This window comes from Crocodylus porosus, unplaced genomic scaffold (genome assembly GCF_001723895.1).
Source record: "Crocodylus porosus isolate Cpor-Errol unplaced genomic scaffold, CroPor_comp1, whole genome shotgun sequence".
Taxonomy (NCBI): Eukaryota; Metazoa; Chordata; order Crocodylia; family Crocodylidae; genus Crocodylus; species Crocodylus porosus.
The window spans coordinates 1,011,787-1,038,898 of NW_017728948.1; the positions used below are offsets into that span (position 1 = coordinate 1,011,787).

Consider the following 27,112-nt stretch of genomic DNA (forward strand, 5'->3'; position numbering starts at 1 on the left):
AGCCTGCCCCCATACTTTTCTTTAGAAAGATAGCAAAGATTCTTAGCTTCTCAGGGAAAAAAAAAGAAAAAAAAAAAAAAAAAAAATCAAAGCTGAAAAAGCATCACACCCTTTATTACACACCCCAACTCCTGCCAGGAGTTTAAAACAGCCATTCACAACAAGTGTGTATGGGGCGCTTTAGAGGATTTATAGACATGCTCCAGGGGAGTGCTTTAAATTAGCAAGCTGTGCTAAATTAAAAGCACTTGAGTCAAGTGCATCAGCATGTAATGGTGGCAGGGTGCTTTGAACTAACGTTCACTGAATGACTGTTAGGTTAAAGTGCCCAGCTGCCATTTTTCAGGGCAGGGATGCCGATTCACGCAATGCTGAAGGTTGTCATGTCTATAGGATTAATCAAAGTCTTGATTAAATCGAGTCTGCTCTGATGCGTTGGATTCACAGCATGTCTATAGGAGCCCTTAGTGCTCACACAGGCCTGCTTGCTAATTGCTCTTAGGTCACAACTGGAAATTAATTCCATGCTCTCAGTACAAGGGGCAGAAGACTAACACTGAAGCCAATAACAGCCTCCCCTGTCCCCCTACCAAGCATGCACCTTACAAAACTATGCTCAAACATCTTTATCACATCTATTCATTAAAGACCTCCTCATGCCACCTCCCTGCAGTGGTGCAGCTTAGGCTGACCTCCAGTTCTGGGGATTACATTAGGGCAAAGTCAACTCCACCAGTCTCAACTAGGTGCACCACACACTTCTTATATCTACCCTTTCCTCCACACTTGGTGTTGACTCGGTAGGAATGGCTGCTGTTCATTTTAATTAATATATCATACATTTGTAATAACAACATTATGACTGTATACATATTAATAAACAACTACTAGAGAACAGCGCAATTCTGACCTCGCTCCTAGTATAGGCCATGGGTGGAAACAGATGCTGCTTCATTGCCTTTTTGCCACCAGAAAAAGATTTTATGGCAACACAAAGGCCAAGTGTACAGACACCCGTGCCCCTCGTCGCACCGCAACTGCCCAAAATGTTCAGGTGCGACAAAGGTGGTGTTAATTTGTGCCACTGTTTAGTGATGAATGTCTGTTTGCTTTCTGGCATGAGAGCGGAAGCAACCTGGATCTGCTTGCACTCTCCAGCGGCCCCAGGAAGGTGCTCCGGGGGCTGGCTTTTGTCTCTTACAGAAATGTGCCCTCTGCAAAACTCCAAGGGTGTGTTTACACATGCAGGAAAGACTGGGGTTCCCTTCTTTGTAGAGAAACATCCCCAGGATCTCTAGGGCGCATCTGCAGAAGTGGGGAAATCAGTTTCCCTGCTTAGAGATGTACCCCCCATGATTACCGGGCCACATTTCCATAAGCACAGGAAGTCAGGCAGGTGTTCCTGAGGCTTAAGGGGCCTAATCCTGTGTGGAAATTTTTAGTGCACATGGGACCAAGCCCTAGGAGAACATGCTGCCCATTGATGCTATGGTACCCAATGCAACAGGTGACGTGTTTCCCCCAATAAAAGCAGATCAGTTGTCCCAGAACACATCCCAGTACAGCTGATCCACTTAACTTGACTACATCTATTTCTAGCCCATAGTGTTACTTCTCCCAATCTTCTCCAACAAGCAAAAAAGTCAAACCCACAGTTCCTTCTCCAAAGCTGTTTAAGTTTACAGTAGTGTAACAAGGAGGTATTCCGGGGCAGGGCTAACCACAGGCTCACCCAAGTGTCTTAGGGCCAGCAGCCCACCTCCTCTCCTGCCATGCCTTGATGTTACTAATTATCTGATGTTAATCAGGCAGGAGGCTGCCCATTTATCTGCCCTGATGACAAGGGCCTATCTATACCTATCTCTCTCTCTGATCATCCCTTATCGTATCCCATGCCTCACAGATGTTTCTTCCAGCTAGGTAGCACCGGAACTCAAGTTGCAGAATCTCACATGAGACTCACTCCCCACCAGTGCTCAAAGTCCCAGGGTTCGTTCTTTACACACACACACACACGCACGGCTCCAAGCCCACACACTCTTGGGACTCCAACCCCTTCTCTGGGATCAGGGCTCTGAGCCCTGTCCCCAAGCCCTCCCTGGGCTATCCCCGATCCCTGGCCGCAGGAGCTTCATTAATAGCTCCAAGGCTCAGAGTTCCACCACCCTGGAGCTTCGCGCTGGCTCCTATAAGTAGCCTCAGACCTCCACCGAGAGTTTAGGCGCTGCCACAGGTCCCTCCACCAGCCAGGTCCCTGCCTCAATACTCTGGGTGAGTCTGGGTTCCCCCTGCTTGATTTCACCCACCAGGGATGTGGGGCTGGGGCTAGGTGGTGCCCCATACTCACCTTTCACCACGGCAGTAACTGGCCTGGCACTTCTGGTAATCCTACCAGGGCACCCAGCAGGGTGCACTTTCTGGTCATTCCCAGGACCATGGGGCCTTCCTCCTTCCCCACAGCCCCAGCCCTTACCTCTGAGGGATGTTCTGTGAGCAGCAGCTCAGCCATGTGTTGTTCCTTTGGTTGCAGCAGCAAACTGCTGCCCCTTTGCAGCTCAGTGCTCAGCTCTTAGAGGGCACAGCTGGGCACAGCTCCCAGTCAAGCAACTCTGCCTAGTTGGCACTGCAAGCAACTGCAGGCCACCTAGCTGCCACTCAGGCCCCTGCATATAACAGAGCACCCTATGCTATGTTACAAGTAGTAATCCAGACACTGTATACTCTTGTAAGAATAAGAGCACAGGTCCACCTAGCCCAGCACTCTGCATCTCATAGCAGCATTGAGCAGGTGAGGGTACCAGTCTGAGGTAGTACAAAAATTCTGGAATCTCATGGATTACCTCAAAATGATTGGTGGAAGATAGAGCATTTTGAAGTGGTATGTGAAGAGGTTCATGGTTGTTTGGCACTTAGAAATGCATAGAGCAACGTGAAATAATTTGCGAAGCTGAAAGGTAAGTTTGTAAGGTGCTTGGAAACCCTCAAGACAAAGCGACATCATTAGTTGACGGGCACCACAAGGAAACAAGGCCCCGGTCTAGAGTACGGCTCTTACGCAGATGCACAAGTAGCCCTAAGTGAAGCACACAGGGAGACCCTTTAAGCTTAAGTTAAGCACACGAAGTGCTCTGCTGGACCAGAGTTCAAGAGAAGGCCTTTGTCCAGCTCAGACTGCAGCACAGGACAGCAACATTTGAATATATTAAACATGTTCGGATGGGGAACAGAAGACGACAAAGGAAGCTAACAGAAAAAAAAAACCACCCAACCAAAAGCTCATAATAAAGTTCAGGCCCCTCATGAAGAAAACCTTCCCCTCCAATATCTAGAGCTGCACACAGCTCATTAGTGCTCACTGTAATTTCTACAACCACTGCGCACTTGGAACGATGCACTGATGACAACAACAGCGAATGGCAATCCTTCTGCCCTTTCATCGTCCTGAACCCCTCCAGCATGAAGGGACGGCAAGTCACCTGGATCCCACAAACTTCAGTTTCTTATGTGCTGGACATTACAACTAAACAGCTTTCTGCTTGTGGCCGTCTCCTTCCCCCATTCAGTATTGTTCAATTATTTCTCTTCCACAGGTCAGCTTGACTTGATGGCGCTGAGGAGGATGGCAAGAAGGGAAGATTTTTTTTTTCTTTTTACCATATTTCATCATCAGATCTTCAAGTGAACAGCCACAAGCAAAGATGCATCACTTGGGCTTGAAACAGAAGCTCTCTTTATCCACAAAACAGGTAGACGGCATCAGCTGAAGTTTCTCACACTGCCTTCCTCCCCTTGCAAATACATCCAGCATAGTGGCCACAGTGCAAAGTCTTCTAGGTCATAGCATATGGCAAACTCCTTTCCCACACCCCCATTTCACCCAAGTCCAACAACATAATATCCACTGTTAGTCCCTACCAAACCAGGGTGGATTCGATAAGATTGCCCACTAGACAGAACTGCTGCATCTCATTTCAAATCCTCTAAGCCCAATCAATCCACATCCACCACTGGGTTTCAGTACAACACAGTAAATCTGTGCATGAGGAGTTTAACCCCTCCAGAGCTTGTAGAGAACAGAGCATGAAAGGGAACCTGTGGATTTTGTGGCTAGCTATTCAAAACACCTTGAAAGCTGTGGCCAGAACAGGAAGCCAGTGTGCAAGGGAAGCAGCATTTAGAGATCACTTGACACCTCCAGAAGCCAAAATTAAAGAACTAGTGAGATTTCAAGAGCAGCAGAGAAAAGCAACCCAATGAGCATTTAAGACCTCCGGCTTTTGCTCACTTTTTAGTTTTAAACCTAAAATGTAAGTAAGTGAGGTCAGACTGAAGTAAGTTCTTTGAAATCCATGCCCCACAGACAGAAAGGCACTGTGAGCCAGTGTTAACCGGGGGAGGAGGGGAGCACTAAAACGCACACGGCATGCAGCTGCCAGCCAGCTGGAGATGGGCCGAGTAACACCAGCTTGCCTCCCGAGGACAAAGGTCTGAAGATTCAGAGACAAAGGTCTTTCCAGCCCCCTCCAGATGAGGCTCCACCATTCGTGTAGGTCTCAGCTAGCTTCAAGCCTGGTCTGGTTTTAAGCACTGCTAGCACACAAGCTCCACCAAACTGACATCAAAGAGGTTTTACTTGAGAGTAGGATGGACAAGAAGCTGGAAGCAGGCCGAACAACCATTTCAGGAGCAGACACGTGTGGTGGTTTCTCTCATACGCCATTACTGCATGGCTGACTGCTTCTGTCAACTCTCGGATGCCGATTTGCCTTCCAGAACCACAGAGGTAGTCACGATGGGGTTAAGAATATGTACATACCCTTTTTATTTATTTATTTATTTTTTTAAAAGGATTTCCCCCCCTCTTTGGGGTGTTTTCACAGCAGCCACCCTCTCTAAAGGGCCTGGGCTCCCTCCTCTGCGAAAATAACAGCATTATCCCTCCTTATTGATCAGGATGTCAGTGCAGCATTGTTCTTTCTGCTTAGTCTATAGGAAGCAATATCTATTTTCCATTTAGGCATGGGTAAAGCCTTTAATTTCACCATCCTGGCTGCAGCTGGAGTTCCCTTTTAACTGCCTGGCCATGGGAGTGAAGACAGTTTTATATGGGAGAAAATGCTGAAAAGGCCACTTTAATATGTTTGCATGTGAAAAGGGGAGTGCTTTTCCTAGTGCTCAGTAATGAGGGTCAGCGGGATATTACACTTCGCCATATGGCTAATTTGCACAGCAGGTCAAACGCTCTATTTGCTTTTTAAAAAGGCAGCCCTAGAGATCGGGCTGCACTGAAACATGACAAAGAAGCACGAGGAAGAGATGCCCCCTACCGGGGGAGGAGGGGAACGCCAAGGAGGAGATGCACACACATCTGCACACACAGCTGCACACACACAGCCAGTGCCTGGAATCCCAGTCATACCAACAAACGTGACTTCCACAGGGTTTTGCATTTCTGCATTTGTTTTCCACGAGGTAAGGACACGCTGAAGATGAATTAGCAAAGCCTTCCAGTAAGTAAGGCGGCAGGCAGAAAAGGAATGCTGCTTCAGGGAATCCCAGTGTTATCAATCCGTTACTATCCACCGAGACACTTGCCAAACGGCGCAGACTACTCAAATCAAGCTTTCACTCAATTTGCTTGCAATATGAACCTGTGCTAACTCTTGTCCCTGTTCCAAGCGGTTGACGAGCTGCCTGACCTTCTGACTAACGAGCGCTGTTTATTAGCGTGATGGCCCTTGTAACCCATGTTTGTCTTGGCACTTCCTCCTTGCTGTGTCCCAGGCCTGACCCAAAGAAGAACTTCCCCTGCAGGGGCCAGCAACAGTCTGCGGTACTGAGGAAAGAAAAAAAATCTGATCACTAAAGATTATGGAGCAGTGGGGCCCAGGCTTTTGAAGAGAGTAAACATTATGATTAACAAGCCTGGCCTTTGTAATCCACTCGCACCCCTCCCCTCCAGACCCGAGTGTTAATTTATTAAATATCTTAACAAAGGGCCTTTATTAGTGGCCTTGGCTAGGCTGGCTCCTTTCAGAACATGACCAGCTACATCTAATAAAGCTTTAATTGACTACTACTTTTCATAACCTCTGACCTGGGATGACAAACAGGAGGACCATGCCAGTGAAAGGGTAAACCCCCAAGGAGTTCCCATCCTGACCACACTTAGCAAACCGTGCATCTAAGATGCATTTGCTTGAATGAACACAACCAAACCAAACCAAGGATGGGTCATGCCCATCATTCATACTCTGGTCTTGAGAAGTACTTCTCCCTCTTCCAAGTTATTCCTAATTGGGAACTAAATTTATCCCTGCGATACCCGTTTTAGGTAGACAAGTATTCCCATTTTCTAACCAGGTAAGGAATGGTTGTTCTCGTCAGAGACCTGCTGCCACTCAGTCAGAAGTGATGGGCTGGACGAAGGAGGTGCTGGGTAAAATGTCAGGTCCCATATTATGCAGAAGATCAAATTGGCTCATAAATTTTAAGTCGAGACCAGTACGATCTGAGGCACAGAACTTTTAAATCATTTGTCCAAGGCTATACAGCAACTGTATTAAAGCTAGAATTAGAAATCAAAAATTAGTGTCTCCCAGTCATGCACACTGGCTTTCAACTGAAATGGCTAATTACTAACCATTCCTCCCCTGCTCTCTCTCCTCTTTGTAGGAGAACCAACTCAAAAAAAGGAAAGGTGTGCATGGGGAGGAATGCAATTATAAACAAGAGGAAGCCTGAGTTCCTTGAGTATTATCATCAGAGGGCTGCATTTTCTGCAAGTACGAAGTGTACAGCACAGTCATGACCAAGCTTACCCAAGGCAAGGCCTGCCCTTGGCAACCTGCTGGGAATCTGGGGCCTGCCCTCATTAATCTGATGTGTGACAAGTAACCAACACCTTGATCATTCTTGGAACAACTAAAACTTGCGGTATGCAGTAATCTGCCCTGATAAAAGCAACCAGTTCACCACAGGCTATTACCTCCAGTGGCTCCCCACTGCACCCAGGAGTCAAGCACAAAAATGAGAAGAAATCATGGCTTTGGTGCAAGCATCTTTTAGATTAAGAAGAAAAGTCACCGAAAATACCCATGTGCACACACACGAGATAAACCAGTGATCCTTCTAAGGCTGCCCCACCAGATTAATGCTCAATTCACAAGATAAACCCAGAGATTTCAAATAGGAATCCAGTGTTGAAAACAAGTTGACCCACCATGGTTCAAGTTCTTCACAATGGAAACTTTTTCCATTAATTTTTCCAAAGTCAAAAAATGACTTAAAGCTAAGAGCTGGCATTTTTCCAAGGGCTGCCTTGGAAAAATGCAGTTAAAGCCATTGGCCCATAGCAAATTCTGAAGAGCACATATGATTATAATATTTTTCCTTAGCAATCCAGACTACCAGAAGAACATCTAACCCGTCCTCTGCTCATTATGCTGACTTTGCTTTGAACATCAGGGTGCGAACCTCGTCTTCCAAGAGATAGCTGGGACACAGCATACTGAAAGTAGTGCTTGGAGAACCAGAAAAAGGGTCCTGGCAGTGGAGGTGCTCCTCTCTAACCCGAGGTATCAAAAGAGTAAAGTTCTCCTGGACAGGAGGGATTTTACTTTATTTTATTTTTGAAGAGTGAGGCTTGTGGTCAGAGAGTGTAAAACAAGTTTTCACAGGAACTCGAGTCCACCCCAAACCTCACCACCTCCGCTCCAAACGCACGGCACAGCAAAGGTAGTTGGAGGGCCAGCCATCACTGAACGGCGTGTACACAGAACACCCCAAAGGCATGGCATACGCATTCCCTGCTGACATGAAGATCCAGAATAACAGATTGTAGCCATGTTGCTTGACTGGAAAGGGTTCGGATGCTGTGATAAATAACAAAGGTAACATTAAAACTTAGAATATAGAATAACTAGTCCCGTCGGGAAAAATTAGTTCTTTGCTTCCATCAAAGCATTTTACCAAGCAAAAAACTTATTGGCCAGGCACAGACATTCAGGAGGTTAAACTGGGTTCCAAATGGCTCGCCCCCATCTCAGTGACCAGCAATAGGTCTAAACCTGTAACTGAAAAGAAATCCTGTGGACTTGAACTGGTCTACAAACTGCAGAACCTGGTTTAAGATAAACTTGGATCTATGCAGCATCAGACTCATTCGATTTAGGTCAAACTGGTGCATGACACTTCCGCCTACTGCCCTTGAGCAGCCCTGGGGCTGGGAAAACCTAGCCACTGGCCCCAGCTCCAGGGCTACTCTTTTCACACCCCCCACCCCCAGCTCTTTGCTCCCCATGCGGCCAGCGCTCTCAACCCCCATCCCACAAGCTGCTCCAGGTGCAGCCGCTTTTATCGGCATTCACCACTGCCAGAGCCAAGCAAGTAAGTCCCATTGGGGAGAGAAGCGGGAAGGATGGGGGTGTAGGCTTCCCAGAGGGACCCCATCCCCTGCATGCAGTCATGCCCGCCCCCTCCACCCCAATGGATCCCAATCCCCTCCACCCCCAACCTCCCCGACTAACTCCCCTCCTCCCATCCCAACTTACCCGATATCAGGCAGCCATTTCAAATCAATTTAACCTGTCCCTAACGCCCCCAAACATCTGTATTAAGCCTTTAAGCTTCAATGGATGGGAACAGGAATGTTGATACACTGCCTTTCACAACCCATCTGATCATCTTCTGTTTTCCTGGGCTTGCTGGCCTCCAGTAAAAGTGTAATATTGCATCATGGGAGCAAAATTAAGATTCACTGTGAATTTTATTTAATGCTTGGAATGTAGCTCTGTGAAACTTTGAGACCTGTGACTCCTTTACTAAGGCACAGGATGCTGGCCTGTTGAATGCTTTCATTAAAGCATTTCTCTAAAAAAAAAAAAAAAAAGCAAAGCATAACTATTAAGAGCCAACCTAGAGTTGTCACGGCAAGGGACTGACGTCAGAAGATCCGGGATCTCTTTCCAGGCCTGCCAGTGAACCTGGGGAAGTCAGCTTCTGCATTTCATTCTCTCTGCCTGTAAAATGCTAACCTTGCAGCAGAGCGGTGAGACTCAATTCACAAAGGTATAAAACACGAGCCGGGAATGTTTTCCTTTGCGTATAAAAGAGCGACTGAAAAAAATCTATTGCAAGTGTCTACCACTCTTTGGTTCCTTGTTCAGTACTGCTGCGTTTATTCAGCCCCCAATATGCCATGCAGAACCACAGATTTTCAATTTATCCAAAAGGCGATTTCTCCACCTTCCACCACTCTTGGTTAAGTGTGGCTTCTGTAACGTTTACTCAAATCTGGAAGAGCATACAACCGAGTGCAAACTTTCTTCCCAATCCCACGGCACTTCCAGGACAACCCGAATAAATCACGGGCTACTTTGGTGCTCACAAATTCTGAGTGATGAGACTTTCAAAGATTAAGTTCTGGTATTTAAAAAAAAAAATCTACATATTTCAATTTTTTTTTTTTTAAATTCTCTGACAGAGAGAGAGGGAAATACCCTCGGCTTCTACCCCCAGTAAACTTCACAGCTTCCTTGTCCAATTGTTTAAAAGACAGCTTAAGGAGGGAAGAGCACACAATCTGGAGCTACTGCAGCTGGCAAATGAACTCGATCGTTATCATGCTGATCTTTAAAAACGTGAGTGAGAAACTAAGTTTTTCTTTGTTGATAGCTTTGGCTTTCACATTGCTCTGCAGCTAACACTCCTCAGAATGGGTGGGGAAAAAATAATGTGCAAATTAAGATGCATTGGCAGATCTAATCCACTTGACTGATTAATAGCCAAAATTATCTCCAACTGGTAGCCACCACCCAGGAGTTCAAACACCAGAGCACACACAGGAAGAGTGCCCAGTCTTCATATGATAGCCAATTTTTTCCTTAATTCAATCACTTTCATTGGTAGGATTTCTCAAGTGATGAAGTGTTTACTGGGGCACGTTTAGGGTGCATGTCTAAGTGGCCCCGTACACACCCCTCCTCCCATGTCCACTCCCACATCCGATTCATCTCACCCGAGGAGTATGCTAGAGACTGAAATAGTCCAGATTCCTTCTCTTTACAATCAAGGAAGTTGAAAAGTCCATTTTAATTCAACTTGAGCTTTAAAAGAATTTTCCTAGACCGACTCATATGTGCATTGCCCTCGCTAGAGCAATCACTCAAGCCGACTGCTGTATCTCTGGCCTTCCTCACAGCCCTACCAGCTACCCCCCACGTAGCAACCTGACTGCGCTTGGCTCCAAACCTCTCCGAGGCAAGGATCACGAGTTCGAGTTTGTTTTGTAAAGCATCCAACACACTTTAGGAACCTCAAGGGGCAATAAATACTTTTAGATGGTGCAACATGCCCACAGGCCAGCTAGAAAGAACAGTGTCTCCCCAGGCATTTGCTGTCAGGGTTATCCAGAATTATAGCCTTGCTTTCTAGGAGTTGGCAGAGCTCTCTGGAAGCGGAGGATCAATTTGGGGGCAGAGAGAGGCATTTAAAAGATATTTTTAAACACGCATTTTGGACTAACCTGCTTTAAAAGTGCTATCAATAAAATGAAGCGTAATGACTCTCTCTTCTACATTGTTTTTCATCCTCAAAAGTTTTGCCAATGCACTGACTACAAGCTACAAAAATATGGAGTCAGTGGCAGCATTTTGGTGAAATGAGGCCATCTCAGAGTGCGCACAGCAGCACTGACCCATCGTCTAGGACAGAGGCTCAGCAACCTTTTACCACTGCAAGCGGGAGCTTGCAACTTAGCTTCCTGCCACTGATTGGAAATCTCCCCTCTCCCCCCACACCAAAGAGCTCTAGCTGCCTGTACTTACCCTCATTGCAGATTTATACATGTTTTGTAGACATTAAGAGCTGGAAGGGACCTCATAAGATCATCGGGTCCAGCCCCTGATATCTGCCCCTCTCCACTGAAGGCAAGTTCAGACGTAAGAAAGCAGCAGGAAGGGCTGCAAAGAAGGATGCTGCAGAGGAGACAGGTGGTTTGGTGCAGCTGGGTGCCACCCTGGTGTGGGTCGGAGATTCCTGGGCCAGATCTGGTCCCTGGTCTAAGACAGGAAGGGTAGAAGGACTGGAAAAGATCTTATGGTCAGGGTGCTGGCCTGAACTTGGGGATCTGGATTCAGTGTCCTTCAGTTGAAGACTTCCGGTGCAAATTTGGATAAGCCATGGGCATACTAACAAGTTCCCAACAAGGGTGGGAACCACTAGGAATAACTAGCAGTTAGGGTATAACTGCTCTTCTCCCGCTGCAAGTGGGGCTGGACCCGATGATCTTGCAAGGTCCCTTCCAGCCCTAATGTCTACGAAATTTATAAAAGTGGGGGGTAGATAACTGATGGGGTTGAATCAGTCCGCATTATCGCAAACCAAGAGTTGGCAGATGCTATGGAGCAGGAACATGCCAAAGTTCACACCGGTGCCCTGAAGCAGCCTGTTGTGCCCCCATACCCTTTGTGTCTTGGCTCAAGTTCCCCATCTATAAAACAAGATAAAGGCCACATACAAACCTGGGAGAGAAAAAGAGAACACCATTGTATCGACACAGCAGGAGAAGCCACTGTAGGAAGGTCATAAGCTAAACCTTTACAAGGCTGAGAGAGTTGAATTCACATTAAACCATGCAATAAGTTTCATTTGAACACATTTACTAGGGACCTCATTCTGCTGGAAAGTGCCGCTCCCAGCATCAGTGAAGGACAAAGGAGCACATGCCAACATGAGACGCACTTCTCTAGACTTCAATAGCTAAAGAGGAAGCCACATCCATTTTCAAGTAAACTTCTGTCCTGTATCTCTAAGAGGAGGGCAAGCTCTGACTGATTAGACCTTTACAGGTTAACAGAACGTGAGCTGGAAGAAAGAAACCAAGCTCCAAGACAAGCACTGGGTAACGTTTTAAATAAATGGCTGTGTTGTAACAATGGAATATTTGTCAAAGTACAACTTGATCACCAGAATTCATCTGTTTTTCATAACTACATTTGACCTAAGCTGCATTGACTGAACAAGGTAGCCTGTGTTTTGCATTCTGCAAAATATGGCTTCCCTCAGGTTCCTCCCCCCTTTCACTTTTAAGACCTCGCTAGAAAAAGCATAGTTTTAATGCGACTATAGCCTAGAGAAGAAAAATGTAGTAGGATCTGGTCAAGGATGATGCAGAATATTTCCTCTTTACAACAACAGCAGCTAAACATTTTCAGGTCATCTCTCTGGCAATCTCCCATCAGTTTAGGTGTCCTTCACAGTTAAGCCATGGTGCATCCGCCTTGCGTGTACTGTTTTTCATATCTGTCTGCACTACCAGTCTTCCTTTCCGTTTCCAAGACTATTCCAGCACCTTTATTAAGTCCCAATGAACTGACGCAAGTGGAAAAGATTTACGGTTAGCATCCATTTCATACCGTATTTTAAGTTCATAGAGCTTTAGATTGGATACTAGTTAGACATGAAAAACCAAGAGACAACCGCTCCTCATAAGGTCCCAATATACAAAGCCTTTGAAGGCAATATTGCTTGCAATACAAGCTTTGTACAGAAGAAGCTGGCTACGTCTCTTCTGGAAAAGAAATCGGTGCTAAGAATCAGCAACGAAGGATTCATTCACAGGAATAGCACCTTACTCTGTTAATACCGCCTTTCCTTTCAACAGGACTACCTTAAAGAGCATGGCGAGAGGTGCAGAATTGCTCCCAACTGAAACAAGACCATGGGGGCAAAGGAAACATGAAAAGAGGAAGACAAAAGGCAGCAACAAATGTGGTGGGGGCAGGGAAGAAAGAAGAAAAAGCTTTTAGGAAAGCACTAGCTGGAGAAGAATTCAGGTCGTTTATATTTTTCCTGTTTTGCATTTTGCCTTCTTAATCACTACCTCTTAGTACAGAGCTAATAATCACTGACAGACAAGTACTCTGCATTAATTGCCTGGAAAAGGATCACAGGAAATATGCCACTTAAATGGGAGACCTTCACATTAGAAAAAATACTATGCCATTACACTAAAGATGGTATTATTATTGCTCTCCTTGGCAATAAGTCTCTTCATTGTACCCATTCAACTTCAGTACTTAGAAGTGACAAAACATATCCACCCTGCATATGACCTTAGCGGCAAGTAAAAGCACACTGTGCGTTGCTAGGGCTAAGACTGTTGTGGGGCATTTTAAGTTTGGGGGGGCGGGGGGCAGGAATTAAGGATAACAAAAAGTCCTTCTTCAGGTATACAGGGAGCAAAAGGAAGGTGCAGGGCAGCACAGGACCCTACAGGACAGACAAGGGCAGCTGGTGACAGACAGCGGGGACAAAGAAGAGCTCTTCAATCAGTTTTTTGCATCTGTATTTCCTAGACACAGACCAAGACAAATCTCCCAGTTGAATCAGACACAGGAGGGACACCCGCGCACCAGCTGTTAGCACAGACTTAGTGAAGGGACACTTGGAGGGGCTGGATATGTTCAAATCAGTGGGGCCGGATGAATTTCACCCATGGGTGCTGAAGGAATTGGCCGGTGTCATAGCAGAGCCGCTGGCATGCCTGTTCAGGCACTCCTGGTACTCCAGTCAGGTCCCAGAGGACTGGAAAAGTGTCAGTGTGGTCCCTATGTTCAAGAAGGGGAGGAGAGAGAAACCAGGAAACTATAGACCAGTTAGTCTCACCTCTGTCCATGGGAAAACTCTGGAAAAAATCATTATCACATTTGTGGGAGCCCGGCAGGAAAAATAATGCTGAAAATCAGCACGGGTTCACTGCAGGGAGATCCTGCCCGACTAACCTTGTTTCTTTTTATGACCAGGTCACAAAATGCTGAGACGCAGGAGTCGAGGTGGATGTCATCTACCTAGACTTTAAGAAGGCCTTCAACATGGTATTGCATCCTGTTCTCGTAAATAAACCGACAGGCTGAGATGTAGATGACGACACGGTCGGGTGGGTTGGCCCTGGACTGGGCTCCAAGGGAGGTGGTGCTCTCCCCTACCCTGGGGGTCAAGAGGAAACTGGACAAGCACCTACATGGGGTCGTCTGACCCCAACGCTCTTTCCTGCCCAGAGCCGGGGGTCGGACTCAATGACCTATTGAGCTCCCTTCTGACCCGAACATCTATGAATCCATGCATCTCTTGCCAATAAGTGTCAGGCTTAGCTCCAGTTACTGTGATGAGTGCCATATGCAACAGAGTCACTCTTTCCACATTTTTAGGGTTTAGTTGTAGCCTCAGTTTACAGACTGGGTAAATCAGTAGTCATCCACTTTGTTAGATTCGAGGCCCCCCCTTGGAAAATACAGCCCTTCACTTGCACTCATTTCTTGATGATGGAAAAGCAAAAGCAACTATTCTTCTATCGCAAAGAAGGCAGAAAAGGCCACAGCAGATCAGAAGACTTTTAACCCCATGGATTTTTATCTGAACTCTTTGGGTTTAATCTTGCAAGTCACACATAACTATGCACACTGAAATATAGCATGGGAACCTGTGGCACCCCCAAAATGATCTTGCAGTACACTGGTTGGGAATTGCTAGGGAGAAGCCTTTGTTGCAGGAAGGAGGTGGTGATTTCCACCTTTACAACACAACCCGGAGACTGTCACTTTTCAGCCACTACTGAATCCTCTGCAGTCCAACTGGCAACCTACGTGCTCCACAATTCACTGCTGGCTGAAAAAGGAGCCACATGTGGCTCTACCCTGAAAAACATCCATCACATCTTCAGTCAGATGCATTCAATCAGCTCCACTTGCTTTGCTGGAGGAACCACTGCCATGTTTTAATCCCGTCAACATGGCAGAAGTAATATGGCTTGTGGGCTTGGGACAAACAGTGCAGGACTTCAAACCGGACAGAGGGGAACAGAAGTGCGGAGGTGGGTTTGAATCAATTCTTTGTAGCCTGACATGCGTTAAAAGACAAATAGATACATGCTTCTATGAAATCAAGGGGCACGTGAGACTAGCTCAAAATGCAAAGAAAACCTGGCATTCAGCAACAAGGCTGTAAGTGCCTCCATTCACCTTCCACACAACAGCATTTGTAGGTAACCTAGCATTTGATCCTTCAGGACAACATGGGGATGACAATAACTTGGGCTTGTGGAGGGCAGATGGATCAGGAACCCCAGATTCATAAATACAGGAATCACTAAGGATGGGTACCATGCACATACACCCTCGCACCCTCCCCCTGATACTCGGGTCACTGGGTTGACACGACTTATTTCAACTCAGGGCCTATTTACCCAATTAAATTTACAACAGCTCTTTAGGGAAGGGGCTCTGCTTCACGATCTGTTTGTATACCATCACCACAAATCTCACCATCCCACAGCATAAACACTAAAAAATTAGGCCCACCAGCATCACGCAAATGAGAGCTGTTTGGCAGGAGAATCTGAAAGTCGGCTTAGGTGCCCCTTACTTGAAAAGGAAAAAAAAAAAAAAGCCAACAGAGCACCCCAGATGTCCCAACATTTCTCCAATAATTCACATGCTAAAATGCAAACAACAAAATGGCATCTGATTTTCCATGCAGTGGCTGTGTAAGATGCAAACCTTGGGACAGAGGAGCTGCATTAAAGTCCTCAGTCTACAACTCCAGACATACCCTTTGGTTAATATTTGCAACAACTATTAAAAAAACCAGGAACTGTTTTTACACTGCATTTGCACACATCCAGATAAAGAGCCGTTCAACTTGAAGGTTTCCAAAGCTCTTCAAACTACATCTCTACAGCAACACCGAAAGACAGGCGTCTCTGACGTGAGACGATATTAGCCAGGATGGAGGCACGTGGTCAGGGTAGCACCACTCTACACAAGGGTACCACCTGCACCCCTGATCTACTGGATGCTCAGCCTCTATGAGCAGCCTTTGGGTCACTGGGTTTTTAAGGTCTGACCCAGGTAATTCAAATGCAGAAGGTTACCTGAAGCTTGCACTTTTAACCCCAAGGAGGCAAAGAAATGAGTCAGTCTGGGCCAGACTTTAGATTCCAGGGAATCCAGGTGTTTACAACATGGGAGTCAACCACAAAAGGTGCTGTGTATATGTTGTTAAACATATCACATACACCATTGCATATACCTAGCATTTGTTAATTTGCATCTCAAATCTTAGTTTTTGCTGCATATCATCCATGAAACAACCAAAGCAGACTGGCTGCACAGCCCCTTGGTAGTGGTATTCAGCCTGTTACTCAATGTGCCTATCTTCCTTTTTACTGTTAAAACAGCACCATTTCATCAGACAGCAAAGCTTAGGTTCCCCTATTCTCAGACCACAGTGGCACCGCTTGTCCATTGTACAGGCTGTGCCTTGTTTCCACTTGCCTTGTTCTCCTGAACAAAAGAACAGGCCCCTGCAACAGTGGGCATATGCGTCATAAGTCTGTCCTGCACATTGCTCACCCTTTCCTGCACAAATATTTGTAAACAGGCTGAGAATTCATGTTCAGCCAACCAAGACCTTTCATAAAAGGAGGGCCTTTATTAAAAACAGGATGATAAATCATTTCCCAGCTACAGTACATATAGGCATTTAAACTGTAAAACACCATGCATAGCAGGAAAACAGCAACCCCACAGCTGTGCAATTCAAAGAAACACGGTGGCTTATTTTACAGCCCTTCTTTAGAAAGGGGAATTTCTGGTCCACACATGACAATTCTCTTAGGATCCATTTAGGTACAAAATATGTTGCTGTAGTATCAGAGTGCAAAAAGTAGCATGCAAAATATTCACAACTTCCTTTGCAAGCAGCTTTTTAAAAAGCACATACTTTGTTCGTTCCGCTGAATAAAGAAAACCACCTCAGGGCAAGCAAGAGTGCCAAAACTTTAGGTATTTCAAGGAATCTAAATAAAATGTAGATATCAGACCTGTAATCAACATTGCCTGATACAAGACAGAGGGAGCCAATTCAGTAGGTAGAGTACCAGAATCAGGACATGGGGGTCCAGCAGAAAACTCTGCACTTCCATGACATACCTGGAGCAGTATCCACACCAGGTACACTCCTAAAAATGTCAGAGGGGGCTGCATTGCTTCATCAATGCCAAGTTTGCTCCTTGAACATTGGTACCAGCATCCTGCTCCCTATAAGCACAAGGCTGATCACAACAGAAACCAGAGGCTGTAAAGACCAGTCAGCCCCCAGATGGCATGCCCCCACAGTCCAGCTGTGAACTAATCCCAGCTGCAAAGGGAAGGCAGCTGAAATTCTCATTGCGGCAATATTAGAAAAGCATCATTTACAGGACCATAGACTTTGGGGAGAGTGGAGTCTAACAGCATTATCTGCTAGGGCAGCAGAAACCTGTGGCCTCAAGTTTCACCTGAGAATATACTAACTTTGCTGAGGCAGGCTTTGTTGTGGTGGGGTTGCAATACTCTTCCAGACAGACTTAGCAGATCTGTGTTCCTCTTCAACACTGCTCCCATCACCCTTGATCATCCTGAGATGTCATTGTACGAACACCTTCAGTACCGCAGAAGTACTCCCCAAACTCCCAAAACATTTCTGCAGCTCTTTTGTCATAGCCACCCTCAGGTGTTTAATTAGGGAGAGAATGGATTCAGCTAAATCAGGAAGATGTATTAAAAGGTTACAGGAACTGGTAACATGCAAGTCCATACGCAGAACTCAGCAAGGTGACTGCATGCAAAAAATAAAAATGGGTGGGTGTTCACCTCTAAAATCTGTCTTCCAGGGACAAGGAGCCTACATTGGGACTATGGTGGGAAAGAACCATGGATTTCATCCTAACACATCTGTTTTTTAAGCTGAATAGTTGGAGAGCCAAGGCTGTCTGTGATCATATCTAAGCAGCCTAGAATGAACACTGATTTCTTTGCTGCTTCTTTGACTGGAGCCAAGTGGTATCCTCCTGGGTAACAAGGTCACAGGGTTAAAAGAGCAATATGACAATTACAAAAAGTTAAATCTATGACCATTGCAGACAGACATACTACCCAGAGTCCATTAGCACGTAATACAGAGTGGTTATCACAGGTCACTGACACCAGTTCACTCTAATGGCTTTTCCTGTGTCCTTATCAATCCGGTGCACAAAGTATCTCAACCTCAGCCATTCCCTATGATCTCAGTACAGTGTTTACAGCTATCTAACTCCACCAGGCACCGGTGGGTCAGCCAAGTCAGCAGACGGGGAGATATGCCACAACAGAACGAAGGGACAATCTGTGAAGTGTCTCAGATGAACTAAGAGTTACCAGAGGTTTCTAGAAGGAAAATTTTCCACTCAAGGAGGAAAAAAAAAAAGTTGAGATAATTTTAAATAGCATTAGGTTCCCGAGGACATGTGGAAACACACTTTGCAACCCTGGTTTTGAAAGAAATTTGCCACAAACAACCCAAATTGCAGTTTGCATTCCAGTATTAATGAATTTCAAATATTGCAAAAAAGGGGAAAAAGCAGAACAGTTCACAGCAAAGATGCATCTGGGCAGCTGTTTGACTTACTGTCATTTCAATAATATAGACTATCAGCTCATACAGGGATAAACACATTATTTTATTACCATCTTGGTGCTGGGCAGTGACGAGAAGAAAACTAACAAAGATCTACTACGATCATCAATAATGGCAGACAAAGCAATAACTGGCAGCCTGCAATGCAAATGAAACATTGGACCAGACATCCCAAGAGGGGGAAGATACTTTGAAGCAGACGGCAGAAGAAAAGGGATCTAGGCTTGAGGAGTGACATTTAAGGGATGGATATGGGGAGAGCCTTGCAGTGCTCCATATTTATGGGGTCTTGAATTCCAGATTAAATCTGGTCCATTTACAGACAAGGAGACTAAAAGCCAGATTTACAAATGCAATCTGGATCCTGAAAGTTCCCGGGGTTCCCCCGTGGTTCGTGAAACACTACCTCTAATGTCACCTGCAATCAAAATTTAACCAACAACCCTATGGACGAGTGATCCAAACTGGACTGCAGCTCCCTCTCCCAGCCAGTGTTGGCTTTGCCTGGGTGACAAGTAAAAACTGTTTAAAAGATACATTAGTCACTAAAGCAAGGAAAAGAGGATAACCAGACAGGGAGACCTGAGCAAGAAGGGGAATATTTCTATAGTTACCTCTCAAAGTAGGACTTGCTTTGGACATCGTAAAGTGAAGGAGGAGCAAGGCAAAGATGTAAACAGGAGCAGAGCTCTGTAGCCTTAAATCCATGTCTATGTTCAGTTTAAAACCAAACAGGGTAAAGAACAAATGTCCAAAGATGTCTAACTCAATCCTTTTGGAGCCTGTATCAAGGCACGGGGAACATCCGCACTGGACTTCACAGACTCGTTAGAAACCTCAAGCTAGCTGGTAGTCAATTAATATGAGGTTAAAAAAAAAAAAAAAAACTTGAGAAGACAAATCTCAAGACAACATGGGTAGGCCATTCTCACTGCCTGCAAAGAGAAGCCTTTCTTCTTCAATTAACATTCTGCAGCCTCAAGTCAACAGTATTAAAATATGTCTACACTAAGAGTTTCAAATGAACTGAAACACACTTTTCCCCTCTTTTCCCTTTCTACACCAATATATGGGGATCACCAGACAGATCTACACCACAGAGCTCTGCTGCTGGAGCGGTGCTGGCACAGCCCCCATAGCCGAGGCAGCACACGTCAACAGAGGGGTTTTCCTCCACGTAGCTTGGCTCTACCAGCTCCTTGAGTGGCATGAGCTAAGCCAACGAAAGGCCTCTTCTGTAGGTATCGCTGTGTCCTTGCCATGGCTTTTGCTGGCATGACTTTCATCAGCTATGTGCATGTGATGTCTGTGCATGCCTAGCCCACTTTGCAATGCCAGCAAAACTTCACAGCGAGCCCAAACCTCAAGTGTCACAAATTCTGCTGAAACTACAGCCCAGGATCCACCGACTCTTGTTTCTGACTTGCGCACAGCTCTTAAATTACTGTTGTTGGATGAGGTTCCTCTCCCTACTTGCTTTAACTTATGGGAAACATGAAACAAAAACTGTTTTTCATTTTACATTATGTAGAGCAAAGCAATTCCATGTCTTGGCCTTGAAATACAAGACACGCAACAGCTGTTCAGAGGCTCCACCAGATAAACCATCTGGCCAGAAGCTCACCTCTCCTACTTTATTTTGGGTATAGATCAAAGCAGCTCGCATGCTCCTTCGGTCAAGGAGAACCTAGAACTTAAGGATTCAGTGGCAGAATCACAACCCAGATATGCTGTAACTTGTTCTCAACTTTATAAAAAAAAAAACCATATAGCTCAATCCAGCATACTGCTCTACTGTTGCTAGAAGCAGATATACATGCAAAAGCCCAGGGGGCTAACCAAACTGCAGATTCACATAAGAATTTTAGATGAGCGCTTTTAAATAATGTACTACTGCAAAATAGGAACTGGGTATGTACTGCTATTTATATGCAGCTCACTTGGCCTAATGGCAGTGAAACCATCAGAGCAGAGAGAGGCTGTTGGGGCTCTGTGGGTTAGGTCTGGGCCCTGCAAGCAACTCCCAACATTACTCAAGGCAGGGCATCAGCAACTCCTGTTTCAAAAGCAGTCCCAACCAAAACCATGTCAGGTACTACAACGAGGAGTTCCATCAGGACACCAAGCATGTGTAGGTGATTGTTCCAAATGAAACTAATAAGCCGGCATTAATGAAAAAAGATGCATGTCCTATCAAGTCCGATTTTCCCCACACGATTCAACATATTGTTGTAATGCTTGTTGCATCCGGAGAACACAATCTGGATAGAAACCCTATTGTTTTAGATGCCGGGTGAGGAATGAGACGACCAAAATCCTCTTCCACACAGCTTGAGTGTACTACAAGTCCCCAAATGACAGACCATGAGGGTTGGAAGGGCCCTGAGGAGGTCACATCTAGTCCAAGCCCCTGCTCAAAGCAGGACCAGCCCCAGCTACATCATCCCAGCCAAGGCTTTGTCTACCCGGGTCTTCAAACCTCCAAGGATGATGGAGACTGCACAACTTCTCTGACCAACCTCTTTCAGTGCTTTACCATGCTCCACATGAGAAAGTTTTTCCTAATATCCAACCTCAATGGGCTCCCTTGCTGCAGCCTGAGCCCATTGCTCCTTGTCCTGTCATCTACCCTCACTGAGATCAGTCCAGCTCCATCCTCTTTGCAGCCCCCCTGCAGGGAGCTGAAGGCTGCTATTCAATTCCCCTTGGTCTTCTCTTCTCTTCTCCTCTCCAGACTAAATCAGCCCATTTCCCTCAGCCTCTCCTCACCAGTCATGTGCCCCAGGCCCCGAACCATTTTCATTGCCCTCTAAATCCCTTAATCTAGTCTTTTAATTTGAAAGAGCTGCATAGCACAGATACATTTGGGGGTTTTTTTTAATTGCTGCTATTTAAAAACGCCATCGTTCTCCCTCTAATCCTTAGGCCACCGTTGACTGGCCAATATTTTTACAATGAAAGGGAACTGCTGACGAACACCACCATAAAGCATCCCTATCAGGGCCTGTCTTTCCTAGTTCTGTTACAAGTCAAGGACCAAAGCTCAATTAACCACAGGCTGACCCTTGTTCACTTTCTTTCCCTCTCCTTTGCCCTTCCTGCAAAAGTTCAGCACTTCCTGGAAAAGTCTCCCTGCCTGTTTGATATTGTACTTCGCCTTAGTTGCTGAAGGAAGGATTTACAGGTGCCTGGCCCTGTCTGCAAGACCATGACCGAAGGCTGACCTCGTGTTACAATATGTGAACTTCTGCCCTGCTGATAAGGCTGGCAGATATGAGTAGGATTTTTCAAATAATCCTTTGGGAATTTATAAGCAGCACAGCCATAAAACCGAGGTGACTGGAAGGTCGATTTCACTAAAAATAATAAATATTGCAGTGTTTATTCAAAGTGTGCCTTTTTAACTGCAGGCCAAGCATTTAGATAACACTATTGTAAATGACAAATATTAGGATTTTTTTGGTAGCTATTACATTATGATCCTTCCGTCTGACATTGATGTGACCATTTCCCTCAATGCTTGTCTGATCTTCGACATTGTTCCACACTAGCTGGGCCCAAGCAAGCCAGCTCCGGATTCAACCACAGGTCAGGAAGAGGGTAACCAGTCTCTCTGGAGGGCTCCACATAGTTGGGTGCTTGATTTCCCTGTTCTCGCTTTCCAAACACATCTTGAAGCGTCTCTTCTAACTCTCTTGCTTATTCTGGGCTTTCTGGCCAAGGCTCGGTATTTTGTGGGGTTTGGTCACATGGTCTCAGCACCAGCCTACGAGACGGGAACTCCTGAATTTTAACCCATTCACAAAATTTCCCCTATGACTTGCCCATATCAGTGTTTTCACACCCCAAATCTGTCAAACAGGGACCATACCCATTTCTCTATCCCACTGGGGTATGTGTTTGGAAAGTACTTTCCACCTCTATAATGCTAGGTAAAATGCTGAGCCCCAAACAGCTTGTTTCAAGCTTTTTAAAGTACCTTGCTAGCATCTCCACACCCACGTGTTGTAGGTAGAAATAGTATACTTCTGCTGGGGGACTGTATTCTACCCTCAGAAGAGGGACAGATTTGATCTAATGCGACTTTTCCCATCTCTGGCTAGTTTTTGAGTATATTAGTGAGGCTCCAGATGCACTCTCTCCCAGGACATATTGGCTGAGCTAGCACATTAATTATGCTTTGCTCCCAGCTCCAGCAGAAAAGCAATCAAATCCAGATCTGCTGCATAGCAGTGCACAGCATTGGCCATGAAACCCGTTTGCAAGAGGTCTTGTTTTTTTAAATATACCATAGTGGACCACACAGCCAAGGGCTTTTCAAGACAACAAATGAACAACAAATGCTGTAAGCATTATGTAAACCAGAAAATAATATCATTGTCTAACAGCAAATATGTACTATAAACACTATTACTCTGAACACCTACTGATGGGGGAAAAAAAAAAAAAAACCCTAATGTCCCATTTTCAGCTCTTACATAATAGCATTACATATGCCCTTCCATTAAACAAATATATGCAAGGTTACAAGAACAGTCTCTGATTTTGCTTTAATTATACAGATACATCACTAAAGCTCTTCCAAATAAAATGACACTGAAATCTAGTGAGGGCTTCAGACCAGCTGTAATCTCCAATTAGCACACTCCCTGAATCAGGTTTCCAACACAGTATTTTAATAAGAGGCTTTGTCCAAGACAAATACAGCATGAGTACACTCAATGCAACACATTCTGGGTAGGTTAACTTTTTCATGCCAATAAAACATCACTGCAATGTAGCCAAATTATGTAATTATTAACAGATGAAGACACACAAAGATTATATATACATTTTTATGATGATTCCTTTCCCTCCGCAAACTCATTTGTACGTATTGCTTGGGGAACTGGCTTGAGATCTACCATAAAAGAAACAAGTCTCTCTCAAGTCTGGCTTCAGGGTAGCAAGCAAGTTTAAGCTGCTGAACTGTGCACTCATATGTACTGCCTTGGCTTTCAACTGACCAGCCGCTTGCAAAGAGCCCTCTAAAAGGTCTCTGCAGGGGTTTTAATTATGTGGGAGGAGTAAAGATTGAAGTGTCACTCATGAAGGTCATCTCATCTGCTCTTATTGAAACGGAAATTCATTTTTATCTAGATACCTGCAACACCCATGCCTGGGTCAGCAATGGAGAGGAGCAAGATGTAAATTTACATCATAGGGCTCTCGAAAATATGACCTAGGCCCACTGGTCTAGGCAGATTGAGTGTTTCGATTTCTAGGCTCCTGGACTTCAAGATGTGGATGGAAACTTAACTGGATCTGAAAACACCGAGATGTATGTTAGGAGTTTTATACTGCCACCCAGAGTATTTGAGAGCAGTCCAAGAAAAATCATTTGCAACAGCAGAGACCCTGAGGGCATCATAGATCCTCTGACTTTTCAGGGAAAAAGCTCTGCCTGATGAGATGTTTGGTGAGGGAAAGGAGTGAGCAGATTGGGTGGTTTATTAGTTACAAGCTATTATCTCTACACTCCTTTTTGTTTTTTTGGGGGGTGGGGGGTGGAGGGGAGGTTTTTGGCACATTTCTACCCCTACTGTAACCTTAGTCTTCCTACAGTGGGAAGGCTTTTCCGCCATCATAGGTGACCGGCAAAGTTGAACAGTTGTTATAAAAATTTACCCTAACAACAAAATAGTGATCAACTAACTAAAAGAGGAGCACAAAATGGTCTTTTTACTTGAACAATATCAAGATCTGTTGGGCTAAGGAAGACAAAGTAATGTAGACCTGCCAAAAAACAGAACCAAAGCAATAAAACTGCAAATTGTTAGGCAGCATTAAATGCCTTGATATTTTAATGAGGAAAAACTCTCCCTTCAAAATGGGAGAGGTGAAATAAACAGCCAAAAGTTGCTCTTTCATGCTTACTCAATACATTGCTTTGCACAGACTACAACACTTATTCTGGTTAATGGAGAAATCTTTTAGGGAAATAATGTGATTCAGAAATATGTATTTGGCTCACTAGAAACCCAGGAACTGCAAGGGTAGGAGAAAGTTTCACTTTATAACTTTGTGGTCTGCTAATATAAATTAGCAGCTGGCTTTTCATTCAAAACCCTTCCTCCACTACAGCCTTCCAGGTATTGCCTTATTTCCCCTTAATCACATGCTTCTAATTTGAGAAGGCAATCCATTTTCTATCACGGTGTATATTAAAAACACCCACGTATTAATACACATTATGCAACAACTTTTCCCCAAGCATGTTGAGGTGGAGCTGCTCCCTATCCACACCATTGAAAGCCAAGTCACACTTCAGTGCCACCAACACACACTTACCAGTACAGAATATATGTGCAAGCATCGGTGCACAGGGGAGAAGTCCACCAAGTCCTGAGCGCCAGGCACCTACCAAGACACCAAATTGAAAAAGGAAATTATTAACATAAAATGGACAGACCAGTGGCAGCAATAACAGCATACTGTACATCAGTTCAGCTACACAATATGGAAGGGACTTGGAAGATTTCGTGTGTATTCAAACTTCAATACTGTATAAAGATTTACTTCTTCAAGCTAGTGCTACCTGATAAAGTTTGGATTTATGCTACATCTACCGTTCTGCTTCTTCCCTTCTCGAAGAAGTCAACTAGAATCACTGGGCTCTTTTGTTAATCATTCAGCAAAGAGCGGAAAATGCATCAACCCAGGATGACTAAAATAGCCTACAAGTCGCAGAGAGCTGAGGTGCACAGCTAGAACCTGCTACTAACTGTGCTTGGATATGGTTGGAAATTTAGCCTCCAGTACTGCCGATCTGGCATTTTTCACCAACTTTAACACTGATGTAAAGAACTGACTTCACCATTTCTCAGTCACGTTGCAAATCCAATCTAGGGCTGGGAAACTACAGAAGGGAGGACAAGAAAATAAGCCACAAACATGACATTGGCTGCTGTGGCTCCCCTAGATTTCCCCCTGGATTTTGTGGCTCCCCTGGATTTCTGCAGGTTCGAGCGTTAGGTCTGTGTTGCAACAGGGCTGATGGCACTCTTAGTAGAGTTTAAATTATGGTTTGTCTGGGGTGGTTAGGATAGGGATGATCTTGCCTCCAGCAAGGGATTGGACTAGATGTGACCTCTGGAAGTCCCTTCCAGCCCTCCTTCTCTAGGATTGTACTTTTGCACGTTTCCACCACATGATTATGGTCCAGGTCAACAGGATATGATCACAGCAGGCTTAAGCAGAGATTACTCTCTCTGGCTAAATCCCCTCTTCTAAAGCAAAGATTAGATTTGCTAGTTCTACATGCATGCACAGCTGTGCAACTATGCATGTCTCCTGCCCCATTCCTTCCATACCCAACCTCCCTTCCAAAAAGCTCTTCAGTCTTAAGTGATCTTGACTCTAGACTTAAAACTAGGCATGATTTAGACTGAAAATCCTCCAGACAAGACCCTTTTCTTCTGATGTGACACTCCAGTGCTCCCAACAATAGCTCCCTAGGGGCAGAACAACAGAAATGAGAGCTATGCTCCACCTGCCTGCAACACAAACTACCACCAAGACACCCAATGATTCTCCATGAAATAGAATATAAAAGCAAAGAAGTTTCTTTTTTCAAAGTGTCAGCAAGGGTGAACAATGGTTCCCAAAGCTACTGCTGTTAGCCCCACGTGACATCCGGCAAGGAAGGTGCAGGACTGGGGGAAGCAGGAAAGAAGCTGATGCTTGAGGGAGCTCTCTTACCAAGGAGCGCATAAGATTTTAAACATGCTTTACTACTGAAAAAATATTAAAGCCAAACAAAGTTGCACAATATACCAGACAGTGCTTTAGAACCAATTAAGACCTCCAGTTGAAACCTTAAGCTTTAAATGGCTTGCTTATTTAAAGCATTTCCAGACACCCATGTACAAGGTCTGTAGAACATGCATTAAAACCACCTACACGTACTCGAGCCAAGTGCTCAAAAACTGTACTAATATCCAGCCCAGGGTTGAAATGTGCTTATGAGCAAGAGGAAGACCCCCTTCCCTTCACACACATCTATAAGTTTGATTGAAACACCACACCCCGTCTTTGGGGCTGTTTTCAGACTCCACCCTCTGCACATACAAAATGCTGGAAACAAATGACTGCTGTAAGTTTTTAAAACATTGCCCAGCTATCTGCATTGTCCCTGAACAATGGAAAACAATACTTTTATTGGTAATTCATTAACTTTCCTGGTTACTGCTGAGTAACTTCCACCATGCACTTATCAAAAGAAAACGTTGTCAATTAAAGTTTTGTATCAAAATCCCACAGGGCTGGCCCATGAGAAATACCATAAGGACTGATGTCAGCATGACACATTTCTTATGAACTTTCCATTCTGACAAGCTTTGTCTTCATGTTGTAGGGTGAGCATTAACAGGAAAAGGGCACTGGAGGGCACAGGAAATGAGGCACCCTTGAAAGCCAATGTACTTCCACCCACAACGATAACTGAGGCCTTCAAGAGAACAGACATCACCAACACACTTTGACTGTAAACCTTAACCAATCTCCCCCTGAAGCACTTGTCTTACCCTCTTAGCAAAAGCTTTTTGGCTTTGTGTTCAAGGACCAACAAAAGATTTTT

The 27,112-nt window shown here is 45.0% G+C and overlaps 1 protein-coding gene across 4 annotated transcripts in view; it reads right to left on the bottom strand.

Moving 5' to 3' along the window:
• EXOC6B (exocyst complex component 6B) overlaps positions 1-27,112 on the bottom strand; it is a 415,476-nt gene that overhangs the window by 186,121 nt on the left and 202,243 nt on the right. For all 4 annotated transcript variants that reach the window (XM_019552946.1, XM_019552945.1, XM_019552944.1 and 1 more), the window contains exon 8: positions 24,826-24,894. In XM_019552946.1, the coding sequence (XP_019408491.1) occupies positions 24,826-24,894 (69 nt within the window). The remainder of the gene's footprint in view (positions 1-24,825; positions 24,895-27,112) is intronic.